Source organism: Nicotiana tabacum, chromosome 10, assembly GCF_000715075.1.
Source record: "Nicotiana tabacum cultivar K326 chromosome 10, ASM71507v2, whole genome shotgun sequence".
NCBI classification, from domain to species: Eukaryota; Viridiplantae; Streptophyta; class Magnoliopsida; order Solanales; family Solanaceae; genus Nicotiana; species Nicotiana tabacum.
The window spans coordinates 2,127,794-2,142,926 of NC_134089.1; the positions used below are offsets into that span (position 1 = coordinate 2,127,794).

Consider the following 15,133-nt stretch of genomic DNA (forward strand, 5'->3'; position numbering starts at 1 on the left):
TCACTGCACTTCCCCTATATTGCGCGGATTCTTCATTTGTTTTAACATACTCATGCCGGAAGAGTGGGCATACCCGTATCGGGTACTTCCACTCAAACTTGAGCACAAATTGATTTCATAGCCATTTTAACATACTCGTGTTCGAAGAGTGTAATAAAAGTGAGTACTTCATGCGAATTGTTAAAAATACACTATATCCGAGCAACATAGCTATTCTCCATACATAATTCAGCAGCAAAATGAGCACAAATTGATTTTATAGCCATTTCAATACAAACTTGCAATCAAAGTGACAATGGTATGCAACCTAGTTAAATACCTTTTTGATTCTTTTTCTTCCCCCTCCAACACATTAAGAAAATGATACTAATATACTACTAGTACAAATCCTGGAAAAAAAAATGCAGTTAGTGAAAACACAGAAAATGAGAAAATAAATTAAACATAATATGAGTTAACTTACATAGTTAACAACAAATAGGACATTGGATCAAACCATTCTCATTACACTCTCCACATTTGACAGTACTCTTCCCATCCTTAGCCATCACTTTGCGACTTCCATTGCAGTCCATACACATAACAAACCGGATTCCGGCACAGCCCTCGCAGGCAGCGACCGCCCTCGGAATCCCATCGAGTAAAATTCCCAATTTACCCTCCTCCTCCAACTTCACCATTTCGTCAGCTCCACCTATCAACCTTCCCTTCACAAATACTAAAGGAACCTTCACCTCTTTTTTACCCATTAGCCCTCTCAATTCCTCCTTATACCCCGAATGCATCGATATATCTCGCTCAAACATCTGTATATCATTCGATTCGAGTATCGCTCTAGCAGTATTACAATCTTCAAATGTTTTCCTTATACCCCTTAATGTAGTTGTGTAAATTACAACTGCATTTTCACCACCCGGGGGGCATTTTTCGTCGAATAATTCAAGCATAGATTCTGCTTCCTGCGAATTCCTAGCTTTTCGCGAAAGTGGTGTTACAGAAACCATTGTCTTGATCTGTTCTTCTTCTTCGGATAGTTCTTTCTCGAATGCTGCCACGAGCTGTGGATCGAATAGAGGGCTTAGACTTCTCCTCCTCGACGAAATCACAACAGAATCAACCTTCAAACTATCACATTTCAACTCATTCGGACTCTCCTGCTTAGAATTTCTCAATCTTGGTGTCATTTTCCATGGACTTTGCTGCATTTTTTTACTTTCTTTCAAGACACTTTTCGGGCTAAAATCCGATCGACCAACAAAATTACCAACTCCATTAGCCTTTCCTTTATTCTCTTTACCTCCAAATTTCTTCAACTTTCGAGGAGAACTCATTTGATTCAAGAACTTTAACGGGCTACTACGAGCATCGATATCAGCAAAACCACGTAAAAAACCTCGAGATTTCGGGCTAATTTTGGAATTAGGAACTACTAATTCTTCATCTAGACCTTCCATTAGTTCCCAAGTATTAATAACTTCATGAGATACATCGCGGGGTGGCGATTTCTTGACTTCTCTAACACATTCCTTAATACAAGGAAGTGGATTTTGTGTAAAGTTTTGAACTTTATCAAGATTTAAAGCACCATAAGTACTTGAAGTTAAGGACACAATATGGTGAGTGTAATCTTCACCATTTTTGCATAGAATTTCTTGTTTGAAATCATTTCTGAAGAGTTTGGAAGATACACAACCCATTGATTTTGGGGGTAGTTGGGGTGGTGGGTTTTTTTGTTCAGACAAGGATTTGCATTTGGTTATCGTTGGTTTTTGAAGGGAGATGATGGGGTTACAGAGGAAAGTGGGAATTTTGGGTTTTAAAAATAATAACATCAACGGTTATACTGTCCTTATAACGGGCCCCAACGGTCGAAAATTCGAATGAAACTTGTTGGGGTAAGTAAATTTTGTAATAAGTCCTTCATCTTTTCCTTTTTATTCTTAATTGCCCTCTCAGATTTCAGTGTTTTATTGATTAATAATTTTAAGGAGTTTAAATTAATGCACTGACAGTTTAAACATTATTTTACGTTATTAGTAGTTTTGAGTCAAAGGTCTATCAAAAATATTATTTTCACCTCACACAAAATAGGGGTAAGGTCTGTGTACGTTCCACTCTCCATAGGGCCTAGACCCCAATTGTAGGATCACAGTGGATATGCTATTGTTTTTGTTGTTGTTGCACGCTATCAGTGTAGTTTTACTTCTAATATTAGATTAGCTGCTATTTTACGAGGTTAATATTTAATATTTATCATAAAATTTTACGTGTAATTACCTTATAGGTAACCTGATCGTATATAAGAATTTTACATTATTAGTATATAAAACTTAAACTTTAATCTTAATACATTAGACATTTTTCTAGTATCAACTTGATTTTATAGTTATAAGGTTGGACCTTAGCTATTACTAGTATATTAATATGTAAAATAGACTAGATTTCTTCTAGCTTTACAAGAAAAAGGAAATGGAATAACCTTTGTTTCTTGTGTTTTCTTATTTGTCAAATTCTCATGGAAATGATATAAGTTATACCGTTAAGAATTTATTCAAGTATTTTCTTAATGAGATAATGCTAACAAATTCAGAGTTCTAGTACATAAAACTTGGAATATCTTCATTAATGTTTCCTTCATTTTATTGTCCTTTTACAGGTCAATTAAATAATCCTCGTGAAGCTTATGGTAAGAGTAAATATTCATACTCCTACTATATAAATTTTGGAATTATATTCTTCATTTTTCTCTTTCCATTTTTACCCATTTATGGGAGATATAAATAGCTCTCGTGAATTTGCGCGCTCTTTGAAAAGTTAAAAATAGAATAGCTTAAAGTTTGTAGGTGACCTCGAGCTAAGTTCTAATTAGTTAAGATTTGAAGTGACTTTATTAGGACATGAGATTTGCCTTGACATTTTAGCTCTCCATCAACATTTTATTTGGATATTATAAAAGTCAACATTCTTCGAAGCATTGGGACAAGTACATTGAGCTCATGAGAAGGGACAAAAAAGTTCTCAATTATCAAGAATGTTGTTTTAAATGCCATTAAATTGATTACATCTCATAGGTAGTTATCCAGTTGATGAGTTTTAACCTTTTAGATTTTTAGTATGAATTTATTATATTTTAAAGTGTTTGAATTTATATATACTAGTAAAATTATATTTATCATAATTTTAATAAATTTTTATACATAAATTTATGTGTCATATCAGAAGGACTGAGTTCAAATGAATCTGATATCATAACAATGGATTCACACCCTAAACAAAACATAAGGTAATCCAATACACAAAACATTTCGCATTTACGCAGAGTTCAGGAAAAGACAAGCATTAGCGCACGACAGTTTCCACGGCACGAATCCCTAACTTATATGTTATATAGAGATAACTTTATCGTTGCTCTAAAACTCTCTTTTTCCGGGATCCGTCCCTTTTAACACCCCTAACTAAATTAGTAGTACTTTTCTTATGCATGCAGCTTTTCTATTTCACGTCGTTTACCTTTGGATAAAAGTTCCATGCTTTGATTAATGGCCCTTCAAATGGACATCATGCTTAAAATCTCTATAAAGATGGTTAGATCTTCAAGGGATAATAAATAAAAAAAGGGAAATTATCCGGGACTTGCATGTTTTCCATTTGCCTTTTAATTTTATATTTAGCTAGTAAAGGATCAACATATAAAGTATATTCGGTGATTTATATTTATATTATATTTAAATTTTCAAGTGAAACACTACTAGAAATTCGGCAAAAACCGATCAAGGTCGACCGACCAACTTTGGTCGGTAAAAAAACCGACCAAAGTTGGTCGGTTTTTCAAAATATATTTTTTATTTTTTTTATTTTTACGAAACCGACCAACTTTGGTCGGTTTTTCAATTAATATAAATAAAAATTAATATTTAAAAAACCGACCAAAATTGGTCGGTTAATTCGGCGGGTCATTTAAAAAAACCGACCAACTTTGGTCGGTAATTTTACTTTTTAATAAAACCGACCAACTTTGGTCGGTTATTTTCGTGCGAAAATACAATTAAAGAGTATAAATCAAATAAAAGACAGTCTTAAAACAAAATGTACCAATGATCTAGTGGTAGAATAGTATCCTGCCACAGTACAAACCCCGGTTCGATTCCCAGATGGTGAATCTTTTTTTTACATAATTAAAATACCGACCAACTTTGGTCGGTTTTTTTTTGCAATATTTTTTTTTTGAATTTAATTGACCGACCAAAGTTGGTCGGTAATTTCCGACCAACTTTGGTCGGTATTCCTTTCCGACCACAAAAATTCGATATAACACGTAAATGGTCGGTAATCTGATGAATGGGATACTAGATTCCAAGTAGTATAATCTCATGGGCATAAACCCACTCCCACTTTAAAAAGAATCATTTCCGTAAACTTTCAATAATCTCATAATATTCTAAGTTGTGTTTCAACATACTCAACAATCATAAATATCTAAAGGGTTTAAGTTATAATTTTACATTATCATATTATTTTACTGGATTACTAGTAAAGATTCAAAAATCAATAATTGTTCCTAGAGTTTACACTAGTAAAAGTTCAAAAAAATCATGAATCGTTCATGGGTTTGAAAATTCAGCAAATTTTTTGAACTCTGATATAGTTTACTGGGGTTTCACTTGTCAAATATTCAAACTCCAGTACCACTTGCAGGAGTGGTGTTCCGTGTTTTAGTTGCACAAAACAACGCTAACTTAGTCAGACAAATGGCTACTTTGCACTATTACATTTAAAAAGCTTACTAAACTTTAATAGCCGGCCCCAAAAGTGGCTAACCCAGCTAATTTTTACTTTTTTACCATAAGTTCCATTTCAATTCAGATAAATAGAGATTATTAGTGTGCCCAAAGAAAATAAAGAGTTTATGACATTACAAAAAGGCGATCTGGTACACAAAATATTCTGCGGGAAGATAAGTCGTCGCATGAGAGATAAAGCTTATTACATGCTTAAATTAAATAAAGAATATTTGGGTAACACCAATTAATCTATCCTTTGACCTGCACATTAATATGAAGCAAATTTACGTATAGTAATTTATGATTTGACACGTTAAAAGGTTGAATAATTTGGCATGTAAGATGTCAATTCAAGTTTGAGATAATATAAGGTTGTGTCGTTTATAGTACAATGATTTGTCGGAATAAGAAAGGGCATTTTTATTTAATTGATGTAATTTTGCACTTACGAAAAAAATAATTATATTGCTTCCATATACTACAATTCTGGATTAATATACAATAAGTGTTCAGTAGCTTCATCATTCCCAGAAAACACGTCAATTAGCTAACCGTCATATCATCTTCATTTTTGTTTCTTTTTTGTTTTTATATTTTAAGGAAATAAAAAGTAATTGAAATTAATTATCTCTTGATCATATTTAACAAAATTAATTAGTAGAGACTAGAGAAAAGGTGGATGATAAAATTTTGAAAAACTGATGGTAAACTTCTGACTTTCCAACTAAAAAGGAATAACACGCTAAAATTGATAATTATTCTTTGATAAATTGCGAGAAACCTTTATTTTCAACGAGTATACTACTCCTTTTACGCTTCTAATTTTACTGAAAATTAAGATACAAAAAACATTTTACATGCAAGAAAGGAAAAAGAGGTGCCATTTTTACTTCATGTCGAACATAATAAGTAGGGGTGTACATGAACCGAGTTGGTTTGGTTTTTATCAAAACCATACCAAACCAACTACATGGGTTTGGATTGATTCGCTTTGTCGGATTTTTTGTCACACGAATAATATGCCAATCTTACTTTGTTAAATTTTTGATAAGTAAATATATGTTTAATAAAAATTTAAAAAATTGACAAACATATGATATATTAAAATATTCTTATGGGAGAATTTTCTTAGTAGCACATGATAGTTATTTTTTTGGTTGTCTGACAATAAATTTTTGTTGATGTACACTTTCAAAATTAACCAAATTTAATAATTAAATATAAAAATCAATATGATACCTAAATAATTATATGTTATATTTAATTTTCAATTATTGAAATACCACTTCAAATTGAAAAAAGATATAAGAATCTAATAGATCTTGACTTATGAATATGAAAAAACAAAGACGCATTTCAATAACACTTGATAAAAAAGTGATCATACATCATATTATTTAAAGTTCATAAAGATGGAGCACTTCATATTTGATTAAATATTACACCACGTAAGAGAATTCCAAATATTTCTAGACCATTTTTAAAGAAAATTCTACATAAAGTCTTAAAAGTATATATAAAAATTATATATTTATATGTTGGTTTGGCTCGATTTTTTTTTACTCAATACCAAACCTCATTAATTTTTTATCACTTTTATTTGATTTTTCGATTTGGTGCGGTTTTCTGATTCAGTTTGTACACCCCTAATATTAAGTTCTCATTTTTTCTTATTTGGTTAGCCGTGCACTTCACATATTTTTAGCAATTCCTATTAGTATCATCAAATAATATAATTCTTGGATAATATGCTACAACGTCCTTGTTGATGATTTATCCAGAAGATAAAAGTAGCAGAAATGAGGATCTTGAGATGGATGTGCGAGCACACTAGGCTGGATAAGATTATGAATGAAGAAGTAATAACCCATAATTTTAAACAAAGACATATTTGTCACTTGGCAACTAATTAAGCCAAAAAAAAGGAAAAAACAAGGAAAAGTCAAACAAAGCTAACAAATGAAAAGAAAAAAAAAACGAAAGAAAGAGTTATAATGGGCGGGCCAAACTAACGTGAAAGGCTTTGGGCTGAGTCAAAGTAAATGAAAAAGGGATTTAGACGGGTCAAGAGTTCAGGCAAAAAACAAAAAATACAGAAGGAGAGTTGGGGAAAAAATTTGGTGCCGCAAAAGAAGCCACTCTAGCCATTATTTGTTCAAATTTTAAGGTATTGTATTCCACTAATTTGAGAATATATTTTAATAGTTAGAGATAGATAATGAGATTGGTAAAAGTCAGTGGAACATGGAAGAATATGTAAAACTTTTTGTTAATTTTTAACAATATGTGGAGGAGTCATGAATGCTTATAAAGCACTTTGCATCAATTACTGTTCTTGCTCTCCAAATAAATAGAATTCTTATTCATTTAGAGATTTCAGTACCAATGTAAAGCTCGATATAAAAATATGATTCATCTTCCTTTCGATTAAAAATACGCCTATAGGGAGTTACAGAGAGTCAATGGTTGTATCCCGAGAAAAAAATAAAATAAGATAGGTGAATTGATAATAAAATATAAAACTCGGAGGATTGGGTATTCTTAATTAGTGATGAATTTAGCCTAAATGAGGCAATTAACACGAGATTGATGTTGATGCAGTTATAGATTGATATGGATCGCTCGAGGTGACGAGTTGGTATTTCACACGAGTACTGTGAATAGTAATCTTACCGCAATTTATGTTTTCATAACCTACATAGTTTATACATTATTTTGAAAATAAAATATGCTACCAGATGTTTAAAATTGCAGGTGGGACAAGTCTTTTACTTAATATGGTACTGAATAGTATACTTGAGATGTTTACAGTTATTTAATATGTTCTCACTGTTACTAGACATGTTTAATGTTACTTGAGATATGATTACTGTTACCGAAATTGGATCACATGATTTGATAAGAATTGAAATGCCCTATACTAGTTTGAAAATGCTTTCATGTGAATATTTACTGTTTACAAAGAAAAGTATAAATGGGAGGAGATTTTGAAGGATCCCGTAGCTAACGACGAGTTCGTTAAACCCGGTGCACCTTGTAATTACTGATTACCAAGCACAGTTATAGCCTCACTAACGGGAAAGTAGAACTTGCACACAGTTACAGTTTTTCCTCGAGTAGGGGCCTACAAGTTATATTTGACTCCTTTTTACGAAGGGGTCCACACAGTGATACATATTATACGATCTTTTCTTGAAAATCTCCCAAACATAAAGATTTGCTATGACATAGTATTTACCAAGTTTATTATCGATTTGTTAAATTAATTTTTTTTACAGGAAGCATATGAATAGACTGATTATATTTACCGTTTTTGAGAGGGCATTTTATTTTTATGATAGTTCAGATTTATTATTATACAAGCATTTTTTCTGACTTGTCCCCAAATAAAAATAGTTGTGGTTAAATATTATTACTCACTGAGCTAGCGACTCACTCTCTGCTATTTTTTACAAAGACAATAGTTGACGCATGCGAAGGTTTTGTTAATTAGAGAGCGCATGCTGATGCTTCTTGGTAAGCCCCGCACTTGTTCGCGTGGGCGAAGAGTTTTATTTATTGCTATAGTCTTTTTATCTCAACTCTTAGATTTGTTCCATCGCTATCTTATTAGTGTCGTGAATATTCATTTGTTGATATGGACTAGTTACTAGTATTATACTTTCTTTCCGTATTTGTAGAGTTGGTTTTGGTTTTATTATGTTGAGGAGGTTGGTAATATTGGTGGAAACCCGTTTGTGGTTCGTTGACGAAGATTGTGACTGATTTATATGAATATTGGTTGGTTGTTACTTGTTTATGAGACATAAATTTTTTTGGATAGTCCAAAAACAGGGAAAACTCTGTCCGTTTTTTTCCTGTAAAATACAGATAAGGCTTACTTGGGAGCACTTGCTCCTAAGCGCCGGTCACGATCCTAAATTGGGTCGTGACAAAGTTGGTATCAGAGCTTAGGCTTTAAGTCCCGAGTCATGGAGCATAATTTATTAGAGTCTGGTTCATGGGTATGTAAGCGCCCATACTTATGATCTTGAGGCTACTAAGCATTTAGGATATTTTTCCTTCTTTCATTCCTTGATCGTGCGTTGAGATAACTTAAGATTGACTTTAGAGTATTTCTTTCGCAGATGGCTAGGACACGCACACCCTCATCTGCTGGACGTGATACTACCCGAGGTGGCGGACAAGTTGAGAGTCATCATACTAGAAGACAGGCCACCCCTTAACCTGAAGTTGGAAATATGGGTCAACTCCAAGCTGTTATGCCAGTTCAAGCACAAGAACATGGGGTTCAGAACGCTCCACCACCAGTGCCAACTGTTGTACCTACTGTTACCTTACCTGCTGACGCAATGACAAGGTTATTGAATGTGTTAGAGGCATTGGTTCCTACTCAGGGTGAAAGTCCAGCTCCCCATGCTACTTTACAGACACAAGCACCTGCATAGACTCAGACTTTCGGTAATATGGAGGTATCCCTACAAGAGTTCCTGAAATTAGAATCACCAAAATTCACAGGTTCTGACAATTCAGAAGATCCTCAAAGTTTCTTGGATGAGACACTCAAGGCATTACGTGCTCTAGGATGTTCTAGTGAGAGGGCCATGGAGCTCGCAGCATACAAACTAGAGGATATAACCAATACATGGTATGAAAATGTATTGCTAGGAAAGCTAGTAGGAGCAACACCACTGACATGGGACGAGTTCAGTAAGTTATTCATGGATCACTTCCTTCCAGACAGTCTGAGGGAAAAATATGCTAGAAACTTTGAGAGATTGGTTTAGACTCCAGATATGGATGTGTCAACATATAACATCAAGTTTTGTAATCTGGCGAGATATGCTCCTTACTTAGTGCCTACCCAAGAAACTCGAGTTCAAAGGTTTGTTGATGGGTTGGTTGGTCGTCTATACACTGCAATAGCCCTACAGATGAAGGCTTTGTCCTACTCTGATGCAGTAGATCTCACTAGAAAGATTAAAAACAAGGGACGTGACGAGCGTGAAGCCAGTGATTTACGTAAGAAGGCTAAGACACAGGGATCTTTTAGTGGCAGTTTTAGTGAAAATCACAGAGCAGAAAGTCAGGGACAGCAGCAACAAGGTTCTCAGACAGGGACACACTTATCTTCACATTCCACATACAGATAGAGTCCCCTCTAGACATCATAATTTTGGGCAGATATACGCCACTACTCCAGTATTCCAGACCTGTGGTAGATCCCATTTGGTCCAGTGTCGTGTTCTGGATGGAGAGTACTTTCGGTGTGGCCAGTTGGGACATCACTTGAGGGATTACCCTCAACCTTTGTGAAATTTCAGTCAAGCTTCTATCCACTAAGCTGCACCTACTCAGACTACTTGTAATACTTTAGGTGCTGCAGGTACAGGAAATAGAGGTCGAGGTGCTGGAGATCGTGCTACTGTGAATCAAGGGCAAGGGAATGTTGGTAGAGGTCAGGCGAGAGGTTTTACATTTACTAGGCAGGATGCCCAGGCCTCGAATGTTGTGGTTACAAGTATTCTTTCTGTCTGTACATTTGATGCACTTGCGTTGATTGATCTGGGATCTACTCACTCCTATATGTCCTCGTACTTTGCTTTGAGGTTTGGTAGACTTCCTAAGCTATTGAATGATCCTTTTCTAGCTGCTACTCATACTGGAGAGACCCTATTAGCTGAATATGTGTATCGTGCTTGTCAGATTCGGTTTGAGGGTAGAGATACTCTAGTTGACCTTATTGTACTTGATATGATTGACTTTGACATGTTGATGGGAATGGATTGGTTATCTTCTTGTTATGCTATCGTCGATTATCATGCAAATATAGTTAAGTTTGAGATGCCAAATGAACCCAATTTTGGTTTAAAAGGGAGTCAGGTTCTAGAGATTTGCAAAGTTATATCTTTTATGAAGGCTCAACAGCTTTTGAAGAAAGATTGTTTGGGTCTTTTAGATATTGTAAATGACACAAGAGAGGAAACAATTAATATAGTGATCTTTGAGAATGTGCATTGACTCTAGGCAGTTGAACATGATAACAATACGCAATAAATATCCTTTGCCTCATATAGACGACATATTTGATCAATTATAATGAGCTGCTCATTTTTCATAGATTGGCCTCCGATTTGGTTATCATCAGCTTAGAATCAAAGATGGAGATATTTCTAAGACTGCTTTCAGGACTCGGTACGGACATTATGAGTTTCTGGTGATGCCTTTCGGACTAACTAACACTCCAACTGCATTCATGGATTTAATGAATAGGGTGTTCAAGTCATTTCTGGACAGATTTGTAATAGTATTTATTGATGATATCCTGATATATTCTCGTAGCCAAGGAGAACACGAGAATCAATTGAGGATTGTGTTGCACACATTGCGAGAACATCGGCTTTATGCTAAGTTCTCAAAGTGTGAATTTTGGCTAGACTCAGTATCATTTTTGGGGCATGTTGTATCCAAAGATGGAATTATGGTAGATCCTAAGATGATAGAAGCTGGGCAGAAATGGTCCAGACCTACTTCTCCTACAGAGATTTGCAGCTTTTTAGGCTTGGCAGGCTATTACAGGCATTTTGTGTAGGATTTCTCTAGAATAGCAGCGCCACTAACCAAGCTAACACAGAAAAATACAAAGTTTCAGTGGACGTAAGAATGTTAACAGAGCTTTCAAAAACTCAAAACGTGTCTGATAACCGCACCAATATTAGCCTTATCATCGGGTTCTGGAGGATTTACGGTGTTCTATGATGCATCAAGGGTGGAATTATGATGTGTTCTTATGTAAAATGGTTATGTTATAGCTTATGCTTCGAGACAATTGAAAAGGCACGAGCAAAACTATCATACACATGATTTAGATATGGTCGCAGTGGTATTTGCTTTAAAATTTTGGAGGCATTTCCTATATGAAGAAACTTATGATATTTATACTGACCATAAAAGTCTGAAGTATATCTTTCAGCAGAGAGATCTGAATCTTCGGCATCGTCGGTGGATGAAACTACTCAAAGACTATGACTGTTCTATTTTGTATTATCCTGGAAAAGCCAATGAGGTGGTTGATGCATTGATCAGAAAATCTATGGAGAGTTTGGCATATATAGCTCCTACAAAGAGACTTTTGGCCAAATATATTAAGAGGCTAGAAGGTACAAGTATCAGATTTAGTCTAAAAAATTCAGAGGCATTGTTGTCTTGTGCTTAGGCTAAGTCGTCATTAGTTGAGCGCATTAAGGCCACTAAATATAAGGATGAACGATTATACAAATACAGAGATGTGGCCTTAGCTGGTAAAAGCAAGGATATGATTGTTGAAAGTGATGGTCTCCTTCAAATGGGCAACAAGTTATGTGTAGCAAACATAGATGGGTTGAAACATGCTATTCTTGAAGAAGCCCACAACTCTAGATACACTATACATCCTGGATCCACAAAAATATACCATGACCTGAAGTAATTTTACTGGTGGAAAGGTATGAAGAAAGATGTTGCTAACTTTGTTTCTAGTTATTTGAATTGTCAGCAGGTCAAGGCTGAGCATCAGCGACCCCGTAGGACTACCGCAACAAATTGAGATTGCAGAGTGGAAGTGGGAAAGAATTACCATGGATTTTGTGACTGACCTACCCTGAACTCTTAGAGGTTATGATTCTGCTTGGTTTATTGTAGACCGACTAACAAAAGCAGAACACTTTTTGCCAGTGAAGACTACATATGGTGGAGTGAGGTATGCACAAATATTTATGAATGAAATTGTCCGATTTCAGGGAGTTCTAGTATCCATCATCTTTGATAGAGGATCACAATTCACTTCACGCTTTTGGAAATCTTTTCAAGAAGCATTGGATACACGAGTAGATCTTAGTACTGCATTTTACCCACAGCCAGACGGGTAGTCTGAACGTACTATATAGATCTTGGAGGATATGTTGAGAGCTTGCATTCTTGAGTTTGGAGGTAGTTGGGAAGCTTATCTGCCTTTAGCTGAATTTGCTTACAATAATAGCTTCCAGTCCAGTATTCAAATGGTATCGTACGAAGTATTATATGGTAGAAAATGTCGTTCTTCTATTGGATGGTTTGAAGCTGGTGAGACTAACTTATTGGGACCCGACTTAGTACAAGAAGCTATTGACAAGGTCTAGTTGATCAGACAAAGATTACTCACAGTTCAAAGTAGACAAAAGTCATTTGCAGACAAGAGAATAAGAGATATAGTATTTACAGTTGGGGATAAGGTGTTCCTTCGAGTCTCCCCTATGAAAGGTGTGAAGCGGTTCGGGAAAAGAGGCAAGTTGAGCCCCAGGTTTATAGGACTGTACGAGATACTAGACCGAGTGGGAGCTGTGGCTTATCGTTTGGTACTTCCTCCAGAGTTGTATCTTATTCATCCAGTATTTCATGTCTCAGTGCTAAAAAATATATATTAGACTCATCTGAGGTGCTTGAAGCACCGACTATACCGCTCGATGAGAAGTTTTCTTATGAGGAGGAGCCGATGGCTATTGTTGATAGATAAATAAGAAAACTACTGTCAAAAGAAATATTATTTGTGAAGGTCTTATGGAGAAATCATACAGTTGGAGAAGCTACATGGGAAGTGGAAGATACTATGCGAGTCAAGTATCCTTATGTATTTCAGTCTACAGGTATGCACCTGAGCTAAATTCGGGGACCGAATTTTATAAGGCGTGGAGGATGTAGTAACCAATAATTTTAAACAAAGACATATTTGTCACTTAGCAACTAATTAAGCCAAAAAAGAGAAAAGGAAGGAAAAGTCAAACAAAGCTAACAAGTGAAAAAACAAACGAAAGAAAGAGTTATAATGGGCCAAACTAACGTGAAAGGCTTTGGGCTGAGTCAAAGTAAAAGAAAAAAGGATTTTGACGAGTCAGGGTTAAGGCAAAAAACCAAAAATACAGAAGGAGAGTTGGGGGAAAATCTTGGTGCCGCAAAAGAAGCCACTTCTAGCCATTATTTGTTCAAATTTTAAGGTATTGTATTTCACTAATTTGAGAATATATTTTAATGGTTAGAGTTAGATAATGAGATTGGTAAAAGTTAGTGGAACAAGGAAAGATATGTAAAAGTTTTGTTAATCTTTAACAATCTGTGGAGGAGTTATGAATGCTTATAAAGCACTTTGCATCAATTACTGTTCTTGCTCTCCAAATAAATAGAATTCTTATTCATTTAGAGATTTCAGTACCAATGTAAAGCTCGATATAAAAATATGATTCATCTTCCTTTCGATTAAAAATAAGCCTATAGGGAGTTAAAGAGAATCAACGGCTGTATACCGAGAAAAAAATAAAATAAGACAGGTGAATTGATGATAAAATATAAAACTCGGAGGATTGGGTATCCTTAATTAGTGATGAATTTAGCCTAAATGAGGCAATTAATATGAGATTGATGTGGTTATAGATTGATTGGAGAAAGTCGTATGGATCGCTCGAGGTGACGAGTTAGTATTTCACACGAGTACTGTGAGTAGTAATCTTATCGCAATTTATGTTTTCATAACCTGCATGGTTTATACATTATTTTTAAAATAATATATTATCGAATGTTTGAAGTTGCATATGGGATAAGTTCTTTACTTGATATGGTACTGAATAGTATACTTGAGATGTTTATAGTTATTTAATATGCTCTCACTATTACTAGACATGTTTTACTGTTCTTGAGATATGATTACTGTTACCGAAATTGGATCACATGATTTGATAAGAATTGAAACGCCATGTACTATTTTGAAATGCTTTCATGTGTATATTTATTGTTTACAAAGAAAAGTATAAATGGGAGGAGACTTTGAAGGATCTCGTAGCTAACAACAGGTTCGTTAGACCCGGTGCACCTTGTAATTACCGATTACTGAGTACAGTTATAGCCTCGCTAGTGGGAAGTAAGGGTGGCATGTGGGCCGGTTAGGACCAGGACCGGCCCAGGACCGCAAGCCCACATGGGCGGTGGGCCTAACCGGTCCTAACCGGATAGGACTGGGACCGTGGGGTGGTGGGCCGGGTAGTGGGCCGGTCTCATATGCGAGGCCCGTGAGACCGGGACCGGCTGAGAAGTGGGCCGGTTCAAGCGGTCCTAAACGGTCCTATCCGGGTCCAACGGATAATTTTTTTTTTAAAAAAAATTTGATCGTTTGGCCATTTAAAAACTAGCCGTTTGGTCTGCCAAAATAGCCGTTGGCTATTTGCAAAATAGCCATTTAACCCCCCAAATTTTGTTTTAACCCCAAACTTTTTATAATTACACTTTTTTCCTATTTTCAACTATAAATACCCCCTCATTCTTTTATTTTTCTCTCAAAATCATCAATC

At 35.3% G+C, this 15,133-nt stretch overlaps 1 protein-coding gene across 1 annotated transcript; it reads right to left on the bottom strand.

Annotated features, from left to right (window-relative positions):
* Nucleotides 1–209: 209 nt before the first annotated feature.
* Nucleotides 210–1,805, bottom strand: LOC107773925 (uncharacterized). The gene is made up of 2 exons (XM_016593354.2): nucleotides 464–1,805; nucleotides 210–389 (listed from the first exon to the last, which is right to left on the bottom strand). The coding sequence occupies exon 1, from the start codon at nucleotides 1,695–1,697 to the stop codon at nucleotides 468–470; it is 1,230 nt and encodes a 409-aa protein (XP_016448840.1). The 5' UTR covers nucleotides 1,698–1,805; the 3' UTR covers nucleotides 210–389; nucleotides 464–467.
* Between the last annotated feature and the right edge of the window lie 13,328 nt (nucleotides 1,806–15,133).